The sequence below is a fragment of the Lepidochelys kempii genome, chromosome 1 (genome assembly GCF_965140265.1).
Source record: "Lepidochelys kempii isolate rLepKem1 chromosome 1, rLepKem1.hap2, whole genome shotgun sequence".
NCBI lineage: Eukaryota > Metazoa > Chordata > Testudines > Cheloniidae > Lepidochelys > Lepidochelys kempii.
The window spans coordinates 146147116-146171707 of NC_133256.1; the positions used below are offsets into that span (position 1 = coordinate 146147116).

The 24592-nt window shown below is 42.5% G+C and overlaps 1 protein-coding gene across 1 annotated transcript; it reads right to left on the reverse strand.

The window, feature by feature from the left end:
• Positions 1 to 681: 681 nt before the first annotated feature.
• On the reverse strand, positions 682 to 11015 carry NR0B1 (nuclear receptor subfamily 0 group B member 1). The gene is made up of 3 exons (XM_073328279.1): positions 10354 to 11015; positions 7757 to 8003; positions 682 to 768 (listed from the first exon to the last, which is right to left on the reverse strand). Exons 1-2 carry the CDS (start codon positions 10916 to 10918, stop codon positions 7759 to 7761), a joined length of 810 nt encoding a protein of 269 aa, XP_073184380.1. The 5' UTR covers positions 10919 to 11015; the 3' UTR covers positions 682 to 768; positions 7757 to 7758.
• Positions 11016 to 24592: the final 13577 nt, after the last annotated feature.

The window sequence follows — 24592 nt, forward strand, 5'->3', positions numbered from 1 at the left end:
ATCCAGGCTCAACTTAAAAAAAATTGCTTTTTTGCTGTTATGTTATCATTTACTATTTTGTCTCATACACTGTATACACACACACATACATACAAGCCTATACCATGGTGTGTATGCATAAAAGATTCTGGATCACATCCATTGCTGGCACAAACTGTTACAATTCTATTGACTTTAACAGAGTTGCACTTATACGAGCAGTAAATCTGGCCTCTTACTTATTTTCTGGTGTTAAGTATTTGTCCATACTGTCCATCTTATAGCTTCAGGTCCACATTAGTCTTGTTTAACTTTAACTTAAATGTCTTTAAACAATCTACAATTTAGAGCTGCTCTAGTGGTTTTGACTCTTTGAATCTATCTTTTGTGCATCATAAATGCAGAATGCTTGATTTTGATCATGTAACAAAGCTGGAGGCCGTATGTGCTTCACTGATCTAACCATGCCTCTCCAAATTTTAAAAGGGCTTATTATAGTATTTATTTGCATCTGTCAATTATTATCTTTTGTTTTTCTTGGTGAAAGACTGCTAAATAACTTAATGGCTTTCTGAAGGTTTTTAAATGTTTACTGTAATGCTAGAATGTCCACTAGAGGAAGTACTTCTGTCTTTAAACAGACAAAAATGAATGACAACTTATAACAGATTCAATGCGCTACACGCACTCATTTCAGAAAATACACACTTTATTTACACGGCCTCTTCTTTGGGTGCAAAATAGATATTGCTCAGTTGATGTTCATAGTTTATTTGTAAGAACAAACGGCTGAAAAAAAAAGTTGAAAATAAGCTATTAGAAAGATTACCTGAACAAAGGTTATACATTAAACTAGAAAACAGAAGCTTAAGAATAAATACCATTTAATTCTTATCTATAAGAAACATTCTTAACCAGGTTCACTGAAAATATGAGGTTTCTTGTGATTTTTACTTTCTCAAATCTCTTCAGAGGAAAGGGTATCTCCCAAGAGTAACCCCTGCTGAATGGCACTTTGTGATTAGAAACTCACTATTGCTAGCATTGCACTCCTGAATAGAAATGCTGGGTATCTAGGTTGGGGTAGGTGGCAATAGCTATTACTGGGCAAAATGGACAGCAGTGACGTTATCTAGTAGGGACTGTCACCATGAGGATTGCTAAATGAAATTTGTGGAAAGGCTGCTTTCAGTTTGAAATGCCTGTGAAATATGTGAGCTCTGGGGAAATGTGCTTATGAGGAGAGCAGTGCTCAGGGCACCAATGTTAGGGAGAGAATAATGGATTCATTTAAATGTGCCTGGGAATAATGTCAATATGTACATTAGAATGTTAACTAATATCCTCTATAGGCTTCCTTTAGGAGCTTTCTAGAGAAGGTATCCCGACTCCAATTATTCTAACACTCCAGATAATTAAGCCTGTTTTTTTTTGTTTATGTTTTTCCTGGAACTGCTCTTCAGAGCTGTACAAGCATATCCAAGGACAAGATTGTATCCTTGTAATGCCCAGAAGATGATGTTTTCCCCCCAAATCCCACAATGTTTTGCCACATTGTTTAGCACTAGAATGGCATTTAAACTGTTTTTATCAAAATGTCTGAACACTGTTTACATATTGTGGGCCCGATCCTGTGGATCTGACATGAATAGTTCCAATGAAGTCAACAAGACAACATGAATAATTAAAAAAACAAAAACAAATTAAAAAGGCCGTTCTTTTGGGAGCCTAGCTTCTCCCAAAAAACACTGACTTTTTTTTGTCAACAAAAACAACACATTAACTATGCTCCACCTACGTGGACATTGAAATATAATTTGTTAAGTCTTTTAGTAGGCTCATCTCCAAAACATCTAACTGGTATAGCCCTTTTACTTAGCTTAGACTCTGCCCTTGACAGGTGTTTCTATAATATTGCTTTTGGATGCACCAGAGTTGCTTCATTCTTACTGTAAGGTAGATGTCTGTCTAATGAGTGCAGGACGCTGTTATGAGAAGGCTCATTCCTTGTATTCTCACAGAAGAGGCTCAGTCGGAAATAGTGAGCTGCGTTAGGAAACCTGGTACGATTGCTGACCCAGCCCCTTTCTACAGAAAGTCACGTGTCAATATGTGGTGCAAAAATGTCTCTTCTCCCTCCCCCTCCCCCCCCAAAAGTGACAGGAAATATTTCCCTGTGACCATGAGACCCAGCAATTATAATTCCCTCTAAGTAAGGCTGCCAATAGGTCTCCTCTGCCACTTTCAGCTAGAGCCGAACATTGTAGCTAACATGCCTGTTCGCAAGAGTGAACAGCTGTGCTCGTGTTATACCCACCCTGTATTCTGTAAAATGAAGTGATTTTGAACTTAGGATGTTTAGGTTCCATAGCCCTTAAATTGGAAGCATTCTGGTGGGCTTCTGCACTCAATCACCACCTGTTGGCCAGCAGTTCTATCATCATGCCTCATGTCTTATGGATTTGCTACTATGTGGTGCATCTAGTCACATGCTTCTCTGTTCCCACCCCACCATCCCTGTGAAGAGGGCATACTGCACGGAAGGGTGTGCTGTGTTGGGGCTGCATGCACTAGTGTCCATGGAGTGTTCAGGTCTGTCAAAATTCTTCCTTTGCATACAGCCTGGTTACTCGCCATAGGCTTGTGCGCTGGGGACAGCATTTGTTCCTTTGATACTTGTCTAAGTGACTGGCCTTGGTCCTTCACGATGAAATAGAAGCTCTTTGTGCAAGGAGCGGAGTGATATAATAGAGCTTTTTTTTTTAAAAGACCTGAATTTGTGAAGGGGAAAAAAATTACCATGTCATATTTTCATAAATGCAAGAAACATTTTAAATGTTTCCGTTTAGTGTGCATGCACATATCTCTCAGGCAATTTTCTAAGGTGTTGGCTTATAGGGCTTCCTTGGAAACCAACTCGAGGGTCGCATACTTCACAGCTTCTACGGGCAGAGCACAGCACCTACCAGGAGATCCTTGCATTCCTCCATTTCCTCCCCCCCCCACCCTCCCAAGGTCCCTGTTTGCCATTTTCCCATCGCCCTCTGATTCAGGGACTCCCTACAACTCACACTCACACTCTCATGCTGGTGGCTGTGTGTCCCCTTCCCCACTCCTTCCCACTCCAGGGGCTCTGTGTGCCCTTCTTCCCTCTCTACCATATGCCAACGTTCCCCATTTTCTGCCCCCATGGCAGGGGCTCTGTGTTCCTCCCTCAACTCCTTCCTCCCCATACCAGGGTCCCTCCCAACAGGAGTTCTATGTGCCTTTCATTTCTGCCTCACCTATATCAGGGACTCTCATTCTCCCTTCACTATGGCAGGAGCTCCATGTGCACCCCCATTCCCTTCCGTACCAGAGTCCCCTAACCGTCCCTTTGCCAGGGATTCTGTGCTCCCCTTCCCCCATATCAAGGTTTCTATGTGTACCCCTGTTCCCTCTTCTCTCCCTCCCAGGGGCTCTGCCCTCTATTCTACCTTTTGTCCCCCAGCCTGGAGGCTCTGTGTATCCCCAATCTCCCCCATCCCTCTATCAGTGTCCCCCAATCACCTTCCTGCCAGGGATCCTGTGTGCCCCATTCCCACATGCTATGGGCTGCGTGCACTCCCCATTTTCTTCCACCCTTACTGTTCTCTGTCTGGAAGATGTCATTCAGGGTGTTAACAGGTTACGCTCTATTGAGAAGATGGGCAGAGATGAGCTATGGGTATTGTTAAGCTGAAAGATGTTAATGGCTGCCTTCAGCCAGTTCTTTGATCTATAGACAATGGCAGAGGCATTGCGGATCTGTGGATCCAAACTGTGGATCTGCTAACCAGAGGAAAGGGCAATCTGTGCCCCTCATTCCCACCCCCCCCCCCCACACACACACACATACATTTATAGGGTTCTTCCCATTGATGCCTAGAATGTTTCCTGATATTTTGGAATTGATCAGATACACCATTCAAAAGTTACCATGGTACAGACAGACAGACACAGAGAGAAATTCCAGCAACTTGAGCATTAGGCCTTTGAAAATTCAGCCAATTATTCTAAGATCATACAAACTATTTTACAGATTTGTTGTTGGTATATTTAGCTGTCCGTTTATCTTAAGAACTTAAGAACCTGACTGTGCCTTTAAGACACAGGCCAGGACTAAGTGATGCAGAGCATCCTGTCTCCTGAGGAAGCTCCAGAGGAGATGGTCTCTCAGGAGACACAGTCCCTGCCAAAGCTATGTAGTACACAAAAGGAATGTGCAAGCTGTGCTATCACTCTTTGTTCTGTGTTTGTACAGCACCTAGCACAATGGGGTCCTGGTCCATGATTGGAGCTCACTGGCACTCCAGTAATACTATTACTACCAATAATAATTCATTTGGATGCAGTCTACAGGCGTTGAGTTTTACTTTTCCCCAGGAGGTGTTCCATCCCAGCTCTGGCACAAGGCCCTGCCCCACTCTACCCCCAGCCCCCACCAAGACTCTACCCTCGCTTCACCTCTTCCCACCCCCACTTTTCCCCCTCTTTCAAGGTCCCGCTCTGGCTCTCCCAAGGTCCTACCTCTTCCCACCCACCACCGCTCCGCTCCACCCCCTCCCTGAGACCGCCACTCGCTGCTCTCCGCCCTCCCTCAAGCCCCTCCCTGAGCTGCCAAACAGCTGTGGCTGGGTAGGTGCTGAGCACCTACGTTTTTGTTTTTTTCCCCATGAGTGCTCCAGCCACAGAGTCAGCGCCTATGATGCAGACTGCTCCTCGACCAGTTCCTGCCTTTCCCTGGGCAGAGGGGCTGTGATTATCCCTGGCCCTTGCATGGGGTGTACCGAGGTTGGGGTTAACGAAGACTTTGTGAGTTACCCCCCACCACCACAGAATAACATTCATGAGGGGTAGGCACACCCTTGCCATGTTTTAAGAGATTTTACAAAACACATGGCAATAGGAGAGGTTATTACATAAAGTTTCAGTTCCAACAGTGATTGGCTTTGTTTAGATTGAAGCACTTCAGCTCAATTTTTCTTCTTCCCCCCACCCCCCTCACTTGCTCCTGGAAAAAGCGGGACAGAATTGACAAGGGGAGGAGAAGGAAAACGAACACATGTTTTTCTTTCCCAATTTTGTGAGAAAAACAGAAAATTTTAAACCAATCCAAAGAGGCCCTTTTCAACACAAAACATTTTTGTTGGGAAAAATTTGACCAGCTCTAATAGCCACCCCTTACATAGCCAGCTGTAAGTGGGTATAGGATGGGATCTTCCTTGAATAGCTGTGTAAGGGCTAATCACCAACAAGACCATTATTTTTGTTGAAAGAGTTCCTTTTAATAAATAGAAAGCCCATAGTAACAGAAGCAACGTCAGCCCCCACCTAAACCACTTAAAGGTGAAAAAAAAGATCATTTCATTATATGTTTTAATTTACCTTTTTGTTTGCAATGTTGTTGTAGCTGTGTTGGTCCCAGGATATTAGAGAAACAAGGTGGGTGAGGTAATATCTTTTATTGGACCAACTTCTGCTTGTGAAAGAGACAAGCTTTTGAGCTACACAGACCATTTCTTCGGGACTGCATAGCTTGAAAGCTTGTTGCTTTCACCAACAGAAATTGGTCCAACAGAAGATATTACCTCCTTGACCTCATCTCTTTTTAATTACCATTTTGTAAGAAATACATTTTGACCATTCGTTTTTATATTGTAACCCCCTCATTATATTTACCTTTGTCATTAAATCTTGCTGGTAAAATGGTATTTAGCTCAAAAAAATCTGCAAGAAAACTAACATTATAAGCCCCCATTTAAACTAGGAAAATGATCCATTGCCGATAATGACTGTCACCAACATGTTTTCTCCGACCATGCCAACTCTCCTCTTCAGCAGGTATTGAAAGTGCCTAGTTAATAATAGAGATTGGATAAAAATTCCTTCAACACCATCCTTGATAGTTATCATACTTTCCCTGTTGAAAATGTTTTTCTTTTGTTTCCTCACTCCCCCATCTACATTAAAACTAAACCATTTTCAGTGGCCAGGAGAACTCATTTCAGCTAGCCATTGTCAGCAGTGGGTTATTCTCCTAGCATGGAATGGGGCCTTAATGTTATATGCCTTTCAAACTTTTGCTGCAGAGCACTGGGACTGGGTGAGATCAGAGAATGGGAATGATTTGCTATAGGGAACTATTCACATTAGCAGAAAGGTGGACTACATGATTTAACAAGTCTTTTTTTCATTTTCTGACTTTATGATTTGTCTTTGATAATATAAACAAACTAGCGGAGAAGGAACAAAAAGAACGTTGAGGGCACAGCACATCCCTTGGCCCGTGCCACTTCCTGCAGCCCCCATTGGCCTGGAGCAGCGAACTACGGCCAGTGGGAGCCGCGATCAGCCGAACCTGTGGACACAGCAGGCAAACAAACTGGCCCGGCCCGTCAGGGGCTTTCCCTGAACAAGCAGTGGACCGGCTTTGAGAACCACTGGGTTAAGACAAGCAAATAAGGAAAATGAATTTAATTTAAAGCCTAAGTGAGACATGTGTATGTTACTAAACACAGTGGGCCAGATTCTGATTGCAGTAACAGTGATGTAAATCCAAAGTAACTCCATACTTTCACAAAAAGAAAAGGAGTACTTGTGGCACCTTAGAGACTAACAAATTTATTTAAGCATAAACTTATACTCCTTTTCTTTTTGCGGATACAGACTAACACGGTTGCTACTCTGAAACCTCCATACTTTCAGTGGAGTAATTTTATGTTGCCACAGGTGGAACCAAGATCAGAATTTGGCCCACTGAATTCTAGTTTTTATAGCAAATGCCTAGGGGGAAAATCAATCAACTGTCTGTGGTATACCAATAGTTCTTATGGCTTTGTAAAGAGTTTCCTGTGTTTAGAAGACTGAGTTCTGTTTCCCCCAGAATCCAACATATGTTAAATTTAACATTTTGCCACAGGCATTGGAAGTATCTGAACTACTCTGAACAATTAATTTTGAAATGTTTGCAACACATTATCTAAGGGCTTGTCTACATGGGAAAATTGACTGGAATAGTTATTGTGGAGTAATTTTTATGGTAATGAACAGTCATTTTTTCCAGAATAATTACTCTGTTTTAGAACCATACTAATTATTCCAGAATAAAGTGACTTTATTTCACAACAGAGTGTCCACAAAAGGAGCTATTGCAGAATAATTTATTGTGCAATAGCTATTCTGGTCAATTTCCCAATGTACACAAGCCCGTAGGTAAATGGTTCCCTTAACTATTCAATACAGACCTCATCCAAAGCCTGATAAAGTCAACAGAAAGACTTTACTGACTTCAGCGGTTATGGATAAGTCCCATAGTTCAACTATAAAGATTGCTGTAACTAAGGTATCTTATTTAATGTAACTGAAATGTGCAAAGTAATTTGGCTCTTTTATCCTATTTTTGACTCTCTAAAGAAATGTGTTAAAATGTAAAACAACAATGCTTTGGGAAAAAGTGGGGGTTGCTCATTTTGAAAACATAACACAGGTCAGCCTGACCTTTATTCAAAGACAGAGAATACTCATCTCACTTTGGAAACTAAAACTCTTCATTAATGGTTTAAAAGGCATATATTTTCATGGCTGTACATCCTATTCTGAAAACAAGTTTAATAAAAATTAAATGTCAGAACTTGAATATTTTATTATTGAATACAAAAATACTATCTATGTAAAAAGAATAAGTTAGTTTATTTACAGTACTTTACACTATTCTGCTCTAGGACTTCCTTAGTAATGGATTTATTTGTATACATGCCTTTATAACTTTGCACAAAGCATCTCCAGCAGCATGTCATCCATGTTCACTGTTCCAATGATGGGCCTAAAGAATAGTTCGGCAATTACGTTAGCATTAATGGATCTTAGCAAGGAAAGAACAACATTCAGCTTGGCAAATCTGGCCTGGTCCCCTCGATGTAGCAGTCTGACGTGTTCATTTAGAGCTTGCTGTGCTTCCCTCTGCAGTCCCTGGATATATTGTACACACTGCAGCCCTGGCAGATCTGAAAGAAAAACAGGAAACTAAATGTCCGTTTACAAAGTTTTTATCTATAAAACAACTCATGGAAGTTGGCCATCCTGCAGCATGCCAGCTAAATGGTAACTCATAAACATCAATATAAAGTTTCTTAGATGAGGAACAAGCCAAACATAATTACCTTTCTGCATTAAAATGATTCAGCTAGAGATATTATATCCAACTTGCACGTAGATATGCACAGATTTTAACAGTGCAATCCAAAATCTCACCGCGTTGCTGTTCTGGACATGCAGTGCTGCTCTTAGTTATGCAGTGCTGCTCTTAGTTATGCAACAACAAATTTAGATTGCAATGATTTTCCAATATTCATATTTTTTAAAAATATATAACTTGTAGGTGATAAAATATGGACGACCAGTATGGATTATTACCTTGATCTTCAAGGTGCCAAATATACCATGTAAATAGTAAAGATAACAATAAAAGGAACAAGTTTGCTAATAACTTGTTGACCACTAGGAAATGCTCTACTCATATTAATGTGTCCTGCTGACAGCTACATTGGAACAAGCTCCACATTGCAGATGATAAGCAAGTTAACTCCAAGTTGTGATAGGATGTTTGCTTTCTAACTAAACAAAATAGGGGAGTTGGAGTTGTTTTCAAGTTCAGTGCCTTTTCTTCTTGGTCTAAGTTTGACAATATTAATTAAAACATTCCAGTAGTATATCTGAGCACAACAAGCTGTTATATTTCAGGTAGGTTTTTAAAAATAAAAATCAACTGTTAACATATCTGACTTTATTGTGAGATTATATAAAAATATTGCTTTTTAAACAAACTATGCATACATATATACAAGCTTTCCTCATTTAATCTAACCAGATTCTGTTTCTAAATCTTGAGATGATAATTTTTTATTCTTTGAAAACCTTATCTAGCACACTTTGAGCCATTAATTTTTCTTAACTGCAGTTATGAATTACCACCTGATTATTTTAAGAAACCAAACCATAATGCTTACCGTATGGCTTGTGGTGCAGCTGTTGAATTTGCAAAGTTGCAAGTTCAGAAATAAAAATACAGTGACTATTACTATCACTAACCAACCTCCGTGGATTAATTTTTTGTAACAAAGAAAGTGGGCAGAAGGTGTAATCCTCAGAAGCAACTATTTAACACAAAATAAAAAGCACTCTAGCTAGTTGCTTAGTCGTCATGTATGAACTGTAACTGGAAAGATCCCTATCAAACGCCTCGACGAACAGGAAAGAGGAGAGATTTTTCTCATAGGATGAAAGAGAAATAAATGTATACTGCCCACCCCACGCGACATGTCATTTAGTACTAGTGGCTTTTAGACTCTAATTAAGCTGGACAAAGCGCTCTCCACCTGAAAAGGATCCCACAGCACCACCTCCTATTCTTCCCTTCTCTCCCCAACCACCGCAAAGGGCTTGTCTACACTTCAAATGCTGAAGCAGCACAGCTGCTTCAATGTAGACACTACCTGTGCGGACAGCAGGAGTTCCCCTGTTGCTGTAGTTAATCCACCTCCCTGAGATGCCCCAGCTAGGTCCACAGAAGAATCACAGGGACTTAGCTTGGTTTAACTATGCTGCTCAGAGGTGTGGATTGTTCACACCCTGGAGTGATGTAGTTAAACCAACCTAATTTTCCTAAAAAGAAAAGGAGGACTTGTGGCACCTTAGAGACTAACCAATTTATCTGAGCATAAGCTTTCATGAGCTACAGCTCACTTCATCGGATGTAGTCACAAAAGCTTATGCTCAAATAAATTGGTTAGTCTCTAAGGTGCCACAAGTCCTCCTTTTCTTTTTGCGAATACAGACTAACACGGCTGCTGCTCTGAAACCTAATTTTCCTAGTGTGTGGCCCAGGCCAGTTTTCCAATTGTTGGGAGGTTGGACCTATATGGGAAAATGATAGTCTGTCCGTCTTCTAGGGCTGCCACCTCTGAGATAGAAAAAACAAAAAACAAAAAACCCTAGCACCCCAGGCTGCTCTGAGCCCATGAAATGGGACAGCTGGCAGTGCCTACTGAGCATCCTTACAGATTTCCCTGGACAGCTTCCTCCTGGGCAAACCTGGCAAGGTGGCAACCCTCCCCTCCCCCCTTTCCTTCCCCCAGTGCATGTAACGCAAGCTCCCTTCAACAGGAAAAAAAAAAAAAAAAGCTCTAGCTTTCAAGTGTTTCCCCTTGTCAGCTCCTTCTGTCAACCTCCCTCCAGTCCCGCTCTCTTCTCCACCCCACTTGGCAAGGGATCAAACGGGGCAATGCCCAGGCGGTGCCCCTGAGAGGGGAATCCCCGTCCCGCAAGGCGCCGGCGGCAGCAGCCCCGGTTACTCACCCGGGTTGAAGAGCACAGTCCCCTTGAGGTAGGCGTACTCCTTGGTGCTGATGTCCAGGCTCCAGCACTTGGCCAGGAAGCCTTTGATGGCCTGGATCTCGCCGGCCGAGGGCAGCTGCGGGCTGCTGCTCGGCGGGGGCTGCTGCTGCTCCTGCCGCCGGCCGGTTAGTAGCCGCTGCAGCATGCTGGGCTCCGCCGTCTCCACCGTCTCGAAGTGCACCCGCTCCTGGGCCAGCCCCAGCACCAGCAGGGCAGCCCAGCAGCTGCGCACCAGCACCAGCTGCTCGTCCAGCGGCAGCTCCTGGAAGCAGGGCACGCTCTTGACGAAGCGCAGGGTCTTCACCAGCACGGCCGAGGCCGCCTTGCCCGCCACCTGCGGGCTGCGCAGGGCCACGCGCCGCCGCGAGCCGCACGAGCAGCCGGGCCCCGGAGCCTCCGGCGGCGGCGGCGGCAGCGGCGGCCCCGCCGCTGCCTCCTTCCGCTCCTCGCTCTTGAGGATGTTGTAGAGGATGCTGCTCTGCCTCCGGCGCTCCGTGCAGCAGCGGCAGCCGGCCACGCACGCCATGGCGCCGCGGGGGGTGGGGGAGGACAGGGGGGGTCCCCTCCTGCCTGCTGGGCTGAGCCAGACGGGGAGCTCCCGCTGCTTGTCCCTTAACTTATTTATACCGTGTGCGTGCGTGTGCAGCCGCGCTGTGGCTCAGCCGTGCCAGGGGGCAGACGCTCATTACTGGCTGAGAGAGAGAGCGAAAAAAATCCTCCTCCTGCTGCTGCTGCTGCTGCTGCTCTCGCTCGCCTCCTCAGCTGCAACTGCGGTGGCTAGAGGGAGCCTGAGAGCTGCTGGCTCCAGGTTGCCCCTGGCTTGAGGGCCATATTCATAGGAGATTAGGGTTGGAAGGGACCTCAGGAGGTGATCTAGTCCAGCCCCCTGCTCAAAGTGGGACCAATCCCCAACTACATCATCCCAGGGCTTTGTCAAGCGGGACCTTTAAAAACTTCTAAGGAAGGAGATTCCACCACCTCCCTAGGTAACACATTCCAGTGTTTTACCACCCTCCTAGTGAAAAAGTTTTTCCTAATATCCAACCTAAACCTCCCCCACTGCAACTTGAGACCATTACTCCTCGTTCTGTCATCTGCTACCACTGAGAACAGCCGAGCTCCATCCTCTTTGGAACTCCCCTTCAGGTAGTTGAAGGCTGTTATCAAATCCCCCCTCACTCGTCTCTTCTGCAGACTAAATAACCCCAGTTCCCTCAGTCTCTCCTCATAAGTCATGTGCCCTAGACCCCTAATCATTTTTGTTGCCCTCCGCTCCACTCTCTCCAATCTGTCCACATCCCTTTGGTCGTGAGGGGACCAAAACTGTACGCAATACTCCAGGTGTGGCTTCACCAGTGCCAAATAGAGGGGAATAATCACTTCCCTCAATCTGATGACAATGTTCCTACTAATGCAGCCCAATTTGCCGTTAGCCCTAACGAGGGCACACTGCTGACTCATATCTAGCTTCTCATCCACTGTAATCCCCAGGTCTTTTTCTGTAGAACTGCTGCTTAGACAGTCGGTCCCCACCCTGTGGCAGTGTATGGGATTCTTTCTTCCTAAGTGCAGGACTCTGCACTTGTCCTTGTTGAACCTTATCAGATTTCTTTTAGCCCAATCCTCCAATTTGTCTAGGTCACTCTGGACCCTATCCCTACCCTCCAGCGTATGCTCCAGCCTTACTCGCGGATCGCTCCCTGCCTTGCTTTCAGGCGTCTGTGTGGGGGGAGAGATGCAACATTTTACACCCACTCCTCCCCCTTCCCCTTTCCAGAGGCACTCTCTGAAGTGGGGCAAGGGGCTGAGCTGCCATGCGCCTCTTCCCAGAGCACTGGACGCTGCCACCTGCCTCTGCCCGCAGGCGCTGCTCCGCACAGCAGGGGCCCCACAGAGCACTGGTTACATCTGCAAGTTTGGGGAAGGGACCTTTGAATCCAGCACTCCATGGAACCTGAGCTCTGGGGCCACATGTTGGTAGACATGCAGTTTCGCACTCGAGAGTCCCCGCAGAGTTTTCCCCAATCTCTCTGTGGGAGGGGCCGTGCGGGGTGGGAATTCCCTAAGGGAAAGGCAAGGCTGGGGGGAATTCCATGGGGTATTCCCAAAGGAGGGAGCACATGGGGCACATAAATATAGGGTGTTACACTGGCACCAACTGAGAATTATATGGTGGAAATGCCTCCGTTTATGCCAGTCTTCGTTTTTTACATTCCCAGTGCTAAATTAACCTGAGGCTCTAGGCCAGTTTCCTAAAAGAAGGGGGTAAACAGGTGCAACCTCCCCTACACTATGGGGTACCGAGAAGAGCAGAGCTGGAAAGTGGCTGCGTAGGCTCAGTAGTCTCTGCCAGCAGAGCTATAACACGTTGGGTGAGATTTAAAGATGCTATCCCCCAGCAGAAAGCTTGAGGAAGGGAAGGGTAGGGATCCCCCACCATCACAAAAAGGTCAATCAATTTGGCAAAGGAAGTTGAATGTTCACTACCTTTCACCAGGTTTGGGTAAATCTGGCCCTATGTATTTTATATACCTATTTCATCTTCCTATGTTGTTGTTTGCGAACCATCCATCATCTTAAACAATTATGTCTTCTCACCTTCTGCCATATTATTAAATCAGTTCAATGCCTTTTTTGTTTCAGTTTTCACCAAAAAGGTTAGCAGTGATCAAGCGTCTAACATCCGTGTAAATGGGCTAGGATCTGAGGCTAAAATAGAGAAAGCACAAATTCAGAATTATTTAGACAATTTACATATCTTCAGGTCATCAGGCCTTACAAAATACATCCTGGAATACTTAAAGAACCGGCTGAAGAGATCTCTGAGGCAATAGCACTTATTTTTGAGAACTTGTGGAGAACAGGAGAGATCCCCAACTGTAGACCACTCAGCTTAACTTTGGTACCCGGAAGGATAATTGAGCAAATCATCAATCAATTTGTAAGTGCCCAGACGATAAGGTTATAACTAACAGTCAGCATGGATTTGTCAAGGATCAATCATGTCAAACCAACCTAATATCCTCCTTTGACAGGGTAACAAGCCTTGTGGATGGAGGGGAAGGAGGGAGCAGTAGATGTCATATATCTCGACTTAGCAAGTGATACTGTCTAAGATGACTTTCTGATAAACTAGGGAAACACAGCCTAGACAAACCTACTCTAAGGTGGGTGCACAACTGCTCAGGAAAGCCTACTCAACTACAATCAAGCTGGAAGGGCATATAGAGTGGGTTCCCACAGGGATCTGTCCTGGGTCTTGTTCTATTCAATATTGTCATACATGATTTGGATCGTGGCCTAGAGAGTATATTTGTAAAGTTTGCAGCCAGTACCAAGCTGAGAGGGGTTGCAAGAACTTTGGAGGACAGGAATAGAATTCACAATGATCTCGACAAATTGGAGAAATGGTCTGAAACAAATAGGATGAAAGTCAACAAAGACAAATGCAAAGTACTGCATTTATGAAAGAGATTATCTGGGATGCTCCCAGTTCCATGCATGGGGCCAGTTAGACAGGCAGAACTGCAGAGTCTCAATGTGTGGATGAGATGACGGCTTAGATTTATTAGGAACTGGGGAAACTTTTGGGATAGGGGGAGCCTATACAGGAAGGATGGACTCCACCTAAACCAAAATGGAACCAGATTGCTGGCACTTAAAAAGGTCATAGAGCAGTTTTTAAACTAAGAGCTGGGGGAAAGCTGGCAAGTGCAGAGGAACACATGGTTCGGACATCCCTTAGGATGGGATCCCTTAGCAGGGTCTGATCAGAAACAGTCAAATAAAAAAGATTCTCATTTAATTACATTGTGTAATGGCAGACAGCTAAAAGGAGACAAGTTTTTAAAGTGCTTATATACCAATGCTAGAAGTCTAAATAATAAGATGAGTGAACTAGAGTGCCTCGTATTAAATGAGGATAGTGATACAATAGGCATCGCAAAAACTTGGTGGAATGAGGATAATCAATGGGATACAGTAATACTAGGGTATAAAATATATCGGAAGGACAGAACAGGTTGTGCTTGTGGGGGAGTGGCATTATAAGCATAGAATCAAATGAAGTAAAAATCGTAAATAAATCAAACTGTACCATAGAATCTCTATGGATAGAAATTCCATGCTCTAATAATAAGAATATAGCGGTAGGGATATATTTTCGACCACCTGACCAGGATGGTGATAGTGACTGTGAAATGCTCAGGGAGATTAAAGAGGCTATTAAAATAAAAAACTCAATAATGGGAGATTTCAATTATCCCAGTATTGACTGGGTACATGTCACCTCATGAGAGGATGCAGAGATAAAGTTACTTGACACCTTAAATGACTGCTTCTTGGAGCAGCTGGTCCTGGAACCTACAAGAGGAGAGGCAATTCTTGATTTAGTCCTAAGTGGAGCACAGGATCTGGTCCAAGAGGTGAATATAGTGGACTACTTGGTAATAGTGACCATAATATAATTAAATTTAATATCCCTGTGGCAGGAAAAACATCACAGTGGCCCAACACTGTAGCATTTAATTTCAGAAAGGGGAGCTACACAAAAAATGAGGAGATTAGTTAAACAGAAATTAAAGGGTACAATGCCAAAAGTGAAATCTCTGCAAGCTGCATGGAAACTTTTTAAAGACACCATAATAGAGGCTCGACTTAAATGTATACCCCAAATTAAAAAACATAGTAAGAGAACCAAAAAAGAGCCACCGTGGCTAAACAACAAAGTAAAAGAAGCAGTGAGAGGCAAAAAGGCATCTTTGTAAAAGTGGAAGTTAAATCCTTATGAGGAAAATAGAAAGGAGCATAAACACTGGCAAATGAAGTGTAAAAATACAATTAGGAAGGCCAAAAAATAATTTGAGGAACAGTTAGCCAAAGACTCAAAGAGTAATAGCAAATTGTTGTTAAGTACATCGGAAGCAGGAAGCCTGCTCTATGATCAGTGGGGCCACTGGACAATCAAGGTGCTAAAGGAGCACTCAAAGACAATAAGGCCATTGTGGAGAAACTAAATGAATTTTTTGCATCGGTCTTCACGGCTGAGGGTGTGAGGGAGATTCCGGAACCTGAATCATTCTTTTTAGGTGACAAATCTGAGGAACTGTCCCAGATTGAGGTGTCATTAGAGGAGGTTTTGGAACAAATTGATAAACTAAACAGTAATAAGTCTCCAGGACCTGATGGTATTCATCCAAGAGTTCAGAAGGAACTCAAATGTGAAATTGCAGAACTACTAACTGTAATCTGTAACCTATCATTTAAATCAGCTTTTGTACCAGATGACTGCAGGATAGCTAATATGACGTCAATTTTTAAAAAGGGCTCCAGAGGTGATCTCGGCAATTACAGACCTGTAAGCCTGACTTCAGTACTGGGCAAACTGGTTGAAACTATAATAAAGAACAATATTGTCAGACTATAGATGAACATAATTTGTTGAGGAAGAGTCAACATGGTTTTAGTAAAGGAAAATCATGCCTCACCAATCTACTAGAATTCTTTGAGGGGGTCAACAAGCATGTGGACCAAGGGGATTCAGTGGCTATAGTGTACTTAGATTTTCAGAAAGCCTTTGACAAGGTCCCTCACCAAAGGCTCTTACACAAAGTAAGCTGCCACAGGATAAGAGGGAAGGTGCTCTCATAGATTGGTAACTGGTTAAAAGATAGGAAACAAAGGGTAGGTATAAATGGTCAGTTCTCAGAATGGAGAGGGGTAAATAGTGGTGTCCCGCAGCGGTCTGTTCTGGGCCCAGTCCTATTCAACATATTCATAAATGATCTGGAAAAAGGGGTAAACAGTGAGGTGGCAAAATTTGCAGATGATACAAAATTACTAAAGATAGTTAAGACCCAGGCAGACTGTGAAGAGCTACAAAAGGATCTCTCAAAACTGGGTGACTAGGCAACAAAATGGCAGATGAAATTTAATGTTGATAAATGCAAAGTAATGCACATTGGAAAGCATAATCCCAACTATACATATAAAATGATGGGGTCTAAATTAGCTGTTACCACTCAAGAAAGAGATCTTGGAGTCATTGTTGATAGTTCTCTGAAAACATCCACTCAATGTGCAGTGGCAGTCAAAAAAGCGAACAGAATGCTTGGAATAATTAAGAAAGAGATAGATAATAGGACAGAAAATATCATGTTGCCTTTATATAAATCCATGGTGCAACCACATCTTGAGTAGTGTGTGCAGATTGGTTGCCACATCTCAAAAAAGATATTTTGGAATTGGAAAAGGTTCAGAAAAGGTCAACAGAAATGATTAGGGGTATGGAACAGCTTCTGTATGAGGAGAGATTAATAAGACTAGGACTTTTCAGCTTGGAAAAGAGATGGCTAAGGGGAGATATGATTGAGATCTATAAAATCATGACTGGTGTAGAGGAAGTAGATAAGGAAGTGTTGTTTACTACTTCTCAGAATACAAGAACTAGATGTCACCAAATGAAATTAATAGGCAGCAGGTTTAAAACAAATAAAAGGAAGTATTTCTTCACACAACGCACAGTCAACCTGTGGAACTGCTTGCCAAAGGATGTTGTGAAGGCCAGGTCCATAACAGGGTTCAAAAAAGAACTAGATAAAATTCATGGAGGATAGGTCCATCAATGGCTATAATCCAGGATGGTCAGGAATGGTGTCCCTAGCCTCTGTTTGCCAGATGCTTGGAATGAGTGATGGGGATGAATCATTTGATGGTTACCTGTTCTGTTCATTCCCTCTGGGGCACCTGGCACTGGCCACTGTCGGAAGACAGGATACTGGGCTAGATGAAACTTTGGTCTGACCCAGTAGGGACATTCTTATGTTCTTATATAATAATCAGTTGCACAAATACAAAATGGGAAATTACTGCCTAGGAAGGAGTACTGCAGGTGGGGACAATAGACAGTCACTAACTAAATATGAGTCAACATTGTAACACTGTTGCAAAAAAAAAGTGAACCTCATTCTGGGATTTGTCAGCAGGAGTACTTGTAAGCAAGACATGAGAAGTAATTCTTCCACTCAGCACTGATAAGGCCTGAGCTGGAGTACTGTGTCAAGTTCTGAGCACCACACTTGGGAAAGCTATGGACAAATTGGAGAAGACGTAATGGACAAGAGGTATTGGATTTAAATTGCAGCAATCGAGATTTAGGTTAGACATTAGGAAAAACTTCCTAAATGTAAGGGTGGTTAAGCACTGGAACAAATTACCTAGGGAAGTTGTGGAATCTCAGTCATTGGAGGTTTTTTAAGGACAGGTTAGACAAACACGTGTCAGAGATGGACTAATAATGTATAAATCCTGCCTCGGTGCAGATGACTTATCAAGTTCTTTTCAAGTCCGACATTTCTAAGATTATAGTATGAATTATATCACCAGTAAACACAAATATTCCCTTTAACCCCAACTTTCCAAAGATCAATGCTTTGGGAATCAGTGTAATGAGGAAATAATCATTACAGAAATCTGGGGAGGGGGAGACCTAATGTGCACCTTAGGGAAGATGAATATTCTATATAAACCTGATTTTCTTCTCTTTCTGAACGAGCCATAAGTAATTGTGCTTTCTCAATCAGACTAATTTCAATTAATTATGTGCTATAAGGAATATTGTAATCCATTTAATCTGGATCTGTGTGCTGCACAAGAAGGAAACTTTGTGAGCTATTGTTCTATTGACTAGAAAAGCCTTGGAATAGATTGAAAGGGAATTGATTGTTGTGAGCGGTGCTCTCCACCTGTTGTCTCAGTAACTGATTTGATCTAAAGAGCAGTCTAAACTGGGAATGAGCTTCTTGAAAATACTTCCTGTTTTCAAATAAAATGAATAATTTGTTAAGGAAATATAAGTACATGCTTTGTGTTTCTGAGAAAATATAAGCCTTGGGTAAGACTCAGCCTTCAGTTACACCCATGATTCTTATCCAACTGTGTCAAGGTTCCTCCCCCACTCTGAACGCTAGGGTACAGATGTGGGGACCTGCATGAAAACCTCCTAAGCTTATCTTTACCAGCTTAGGTCAAAACTTCCCCAAGGTACAAAATATTCCACCCTTTGTCCTTGGATTGGCTGCTACCACCACCAAACAAATACTGGTTTGGAAACATCTTTCCCCCCAAATACTTCCCAAAACCTTGCACCCCACTTCCTGGACGAGGTTTGGTAAAAAGCCTCACCAATTTGCATAGGTGACCACAGACCCAAACCCTTGGATCTGAGAACAATGAAAAAGCATTCAGTTTTCTTACAAGAAGACTTTTAATAGAAATAGGAGTAAATAGAAGTAAAGAAATCCCCTCTGTAAAATCAGGATGGTAGATACCTTACAGGGTAATTAGATTCAAAACATAGAGAACCCCTCTAGGCAAAACCTTAAGTTACAAAAAAGATATACAGACAGAAATAGTTATTCTATTCAGCACAATTCTTTTCTCAGCCATTTAAAGAAATCATAATCTAACGCATACCTAGCTAGATTACTTACTAAAAGTTCTAAGACTCCATTCCTGTTCTATCCCCGACAAAAGCAGCATATAGACAGACAGAGACCCTTTGTTTCTCTCCTTCCTCCCAGCTTTTGAAAGTATCTTGTCTCCTCATTGGTCATTTTGGTCAGGTGCCAGCGAGGTTACCTTTAGCTTCTTAACCCTTTACAGGTGAGAGGAGTTTTCCTCTGGCCAGGAGGGATTTCAAAGGGGTTTACCCTTCCCTTTATATTTATGACAAACTGAATGGACATTCGTGGGTACAGTTGTGAGCAAACATCCCTTTATCCATAAATATCTTGGGCTTAAGAGGTTATATGTTTTTCGTGCAGTACTGTATAAGTGCAAGTTATTTACTATGAGTAAACACCAATTTTCCAAATGCATATCATCCAAAATTTAGGTTATCCAGAAGCCGCCTGTAGAATCTAAAATTAATTTATCTGCAACTCTGTAGTTAACATTTTTGACATGCCCAAGACATCATATATTTTGCACCTTCCCAGCATTTCAGATCACTGTTGACTCAAGAGCCCTTATCCAGTTTTCCAAAGACCTGGTCCATGACCTATTTATTTGCTTATAATATTGGCCATGTATTACTAGATGCCTCAGATAATAAATGATTGCACACTTTATGGCCAAGCATGTTGTTTTACTGCAATGGAAAGATTATGAGGGAAAACTTCACTAGATATAAGAATTTCATATTTGACCCACTATAACAGGCACCCAAAAAAGGCAAATTTGTAACAATGTCATTAATTTTCTCCTTCTTAATTTTCATCGTAAAACAGAAGTTAGGTATGAAAAATGCCTCTCTGGTTATCTAGTCCAATGGTTCTCAAACTGTGGGTCAGGACCCCGGAATGGGTCGTGATCCCATTTTAATAGGGTCGCCACAGCTGGCTTAGACTTGCTGGGGCCCAGGACTGAAGCCCAAGCCCCACTGCCCATGGCAGAAGCCCAAGAGCTTCAGCCCTGGGTGACAGGGCTTAGGTTACAGGACCCCTTTTGCCCTCCCTTTGCCCCCCCCCAAGGTGGTATAGCTCAGGCTTTGACCCTCACACTGGGGTCGGTGGGGCTCAGGTGGGCTCAGTCTGTGGTCCCGCCTCCTGAGGTCATGTAGTAATTTTTGTTGTCAGCAGGGGGTCATGATGCAATTAAGTTTGAGAACCCCTGATCTAGGCCATTCCCTTTGCCAGAATCAATTGTTCCCTAAGATATATTCTTTAGAGTTTTTTCCAATGTAGTTATCATATCTTTTTTTCTCCTCTTCTGTTTGTGATTCTTTGGGCCAAACTCAGAGGTGAATCTAACCAAGTCTTAGAAAATAGAGGGGTGGGTCTAAATTGGTGTAATTTATATTTTCTTCTGATTTCTTTAAATTCTGTTAATTTAGACCCCTATCCTGAATTTACACAGGCTTAACTTTACTCACATTAATAGTTTCATTCACTTCAATGGGTCTCCTCACATGGCTACAGTTAAGTATGTGTGTAAGTATTTGTAAGACCAGGTCTTTGGATTCCCATAATCTTACATATTTAGTTCTAGACTGTGACTTGGACTACATGCACAATCAGAGGTGTAAGGTAGAGTAAAAGCCTCCCTTAAAAATCTGCAAGATCATATAGAATTTGGTCCCTTAGAAGAGGTGGGTGAGGACTGAGGCAGAGCCTTGATTACAGGTATAACCTGGCAGCAAATTCTACCCCCAACCCTCGGAAGCAAGGGGGAAGCAGGGAAAGAATTATCTCTGAACGGTGTCTCTGAGGCACAGTTCTGTTCTATTCCATTTCAGGTACTTATGCCCCCCATTGCTGCCATACCTGAGTGCCTCACAATTTTTAATGTATTTATCTTCACAACAGCCCTGTGAAGTTGGGAAGTGCTATTTATCCCCATTTTACAGATGGGCAACTGAGGTTACAGAGAGGCTAAGTGACTTTCCCATGATGACACAGGAAGTCTGTGGCAGAATAGGAATTTGGTCCCCTAAGCCCTAGGCTAGTGTCCTAACCACTGCAGCATCTTTCCTGTCCTGAGGCAGGTGCAGCTTACATATTATCCCTTGCTCAGGGCTGTGCATTTAAGGTACATTGTAGGCTTCAGATTAAAAGGGTCAAATTCAGAGATGATGTGTACATTATGCCAGTCTACTCTCGCAAATTTTGCCAGTATAGCTATACTGGTTGCAATATTTCTGGTGTAGATGCAGTTTTACTAGCATAAAAGCACTTTTGCTGGTGTATCCTATTTTGCTCTCTGAATTAGTATAAACTATACCAGCAAAAGCACTTTTTTTGCCAGCGTAAGCTGCATCTGCAGTGGAAGGGTTTTGCTAATACAGATGTTTTTAAATGTAGACTCATCCTAGACCCCAGCTGCCCTTGACATGAACTTAGAGCCCACTGTGAATGCTGAAACCTCTACCAATGTCTACACGAAATTACACATACCTGCTGAGGAGCTAAGCTCTCATCCACTCCTTATATTCCCTCCACTCATTGTGATGTGTCTAATTCTAGATAGCAAGCTATCCAAAACCTTCATAATCTGTTTCCTCCATAAAGCATCTACCACACTTCTGTGCACTGGGAATATTTAGGAATACAGATAGAATAAGGTACTCCTCATATATATATTTAGTATAAACTTTATACATTCTTTACTCTTCAGCCTTTCTTTTGTATTATACATTTGTCTTTAACACTAAGTTTGCAAAGCCAATGCAGGTTTTTCCTTAAAAAAAAAAAATTACAGCACCTATCTTTTAATATATAAAGTTACATAGCCAAGAATAAGTGTTTCTGCCAAAGGATCTAATGTTACCTGCATGTGAATGAATACCATATTGTCTAAACATGCATAGACTTACACAAAGACATTAAAAAATAGCAGCCTTGAATATAAAGGTGATATGCTGCATTCTTGGCAGTCTTGTACTTTCATGTTACTCTTCAGTGTCTATATAGCTCATTGGATAGCACTCTTGTTTCTTGGCCAGAACACAGAAAGTTAAATTTCAGAAAAGGACTGGCATTCATATTTAATGCTGTCACAGCATAACTAGTAGCAGGGAGATACTTCACTGTTAGGGGCCAGATCCTGAGAGCTGCTGAGCACCTCTACTTCCCACAGATATTCTGTGCTGAGCAACACTGAAGTATACACTAGTTTTCAGCCTTCAGATGAGATGTTAAATTTAGGCCCAATCTGGTTGGTTACCTAGGTGGAAGTTAAAGATTCTCATGACTCTTTCTTAACAAAAATCATTGAGCCTGGTACCTTGGCCCCCATTACTTTTCTCAGTGGATTAGGTCATAATCCACCAGACTGCATGTGTTTTTCTGAACTGGGATGAACAGTTAAAGCAGTGAATAGGGATTTAGCTGCATGACTATTTGTTTTCCTCACAGATCCCTTTCAGTCTTACCCCATATGGCTGTCGTGTGTGTCTATACGAGTGTTTCTCATCCTCTTCAGGTTGACAATCCTTTAGTCAAAATCAAACATTTTCTCAATCCGCTTATTTTTATAGGAAATGTAAGAGTACAAATGTATCAATGATGGCATTAATAGGCCTATATAATTTATTGGTATGTATGTTTTGAGAGATTGACAGAAAATACTTGACCTTGAAAGATAACAGTGTATGGGGAGTGTAATTTTCATTGCTTTTGATTGTAATAAAATTTTTAATGCCTGGTGAATGCTGAAGCACCCACAGAAAAAAAATAGTGGGTGCTCAGCACTCACCAGTAAGTCCTGCCAATCAGCTTCTCCTCCTCCCCAACAGTGCCTCCCTCAGCTCCTCTCCCTCCCACCCGCCACTGTTCAGCTGTTTGACAAGAATGGTTTGTTTGACAAGACGGTTTGACAAGAATGGTGAAAGCCTAAATCTATATCACTAGAACTTTGGCAAACCAGCATGTGTGAGCAAAGTGTAGAAGCAGGGGTAATTTCTATCTGCTCTCTAGAGACCATACTAGATGTGTATAAACATATGCTGGTGGAACCCTTAAGTGGTCAGTCTGCAATTGGTAAATGATCTGAAAATGTTATATGCAGGGCTGGCAAGGAAACACTTTTCCCACCCCATGAGAATTTTTGACATTTCCAAACATGTTTCCAAGCCCAAACTGAGACTAATAGTCAAAATCTCAGGAAAGGTAGCTATTACCAGCAGGAGAGCGGGTGGGGAGGATGGGGGAGGGATCCTTTTGTAGTGATAATCAAGGCGGGCCATTTCCAGCAGTTGACAAGAACAGTAGGAGGGGAAATAAACAAGGGAAATAGTTTTACTTTGTGTAATGACACATCCACTCCCAGTCTTTATTCAAGCCTAAGTTAATTGTATCCAGTTTGCAAATTAATTCCAATGATTGAAGTGTCACATCATTTATTCTTTTCTCTACATAAAAGAATAACTGGGCACAAATCAGACTTCAAGAATTATACCATTCAAAAACCAGTGGGAGAACACTTCAATTTCTTTGGTCACTCAATTACAGACCTAAAAGTCGCAATTCTTCAACAAAAAAACTTCAAAAACAGACTCCAACGAGAGACTTCTGAATTGGAATTAATTTGCAAACTGGATACAATTAATTTAGGCTTAAATAAAGACTGGGAGTGGATATGTCATTACACAAAGTAAAACTATTTCCCTATGTTTATCTCTCCCCACTGTTCCTCAGACATTCTTGTCAACTGCTGGAAATGGTCCATCTTGATTATCACTGCAAAAGGTTCCCCTCCCCACCCCACCCCGGCCTCTCCTGCTGGTAATAGCTCACCTTACCTGATCACTCTCCTTACAGTGTGTATGGTAACACCCATTGTTTCATGTTCTCTGTGTATATAAATCTCCCCACTGTATTTTCCACTGAGTGCATCCGATGAAGTGAGCTGTAGCTCACGAAAGCTTATGCTCAAATAAATTTGTTAGTCTCTAAGGTGCCACAAGTCCTCCTTTTCTTTTTATAGTACAATAATACTGTAGACAATCAGTTGATTCAACTGCTTATTCTTTGGGGTTCTGACCCCGTGCTCTCCCCCACGGGTGTCTGGACCCTGATTATCACATGTATCCTCCACAATATTTGGGGATGCTCCATGCACTGCCTGCTCTGAATTTAAACCAGATATTGCATTGCAATGTTTACTCCATGTTATTGCATCATCATGAGATATCATCACCACGTGTACTAGCAGTACAATACAGCAACGGATTATCATAGGTCTGCTATTCGAAGTGATATCTCCTCTCTTTCCTCTCCTTTCTATTTCCCCCAGCTGCTAAAATGTGCTAGGAGTAACTGAGAGGCCCCAGCAGCTTCAATTTATTTGCTTAGTGCCTCCCACTGTTTAGCATGTGTTAAGCAATGTGAGGAGCAGTAAGAGTCCTACCATTGGACTTAGAAAAATAAAATAAATGCATACTAATCTTCATTCTGTGAACCTCTCAAAGGCTGATTGTTTCACAGTTTAGCTGCCTATTTAATATTTCTATCCAGATCCATGCAGAAGCAGTTGCTTGCTCATGATATTTTGGCACAGGCCTCATGATTTTGGAATGCATGAGGTTGGCTATACTTTTAGAGTAGAGAAATTTTCAACAGAGAAACTAAACTGATGTAGCTACACCAGTGCAAACTCTTACCACAGACGTGTAAAACTGGGCGTGCACTAGTGCTGCAAGTAG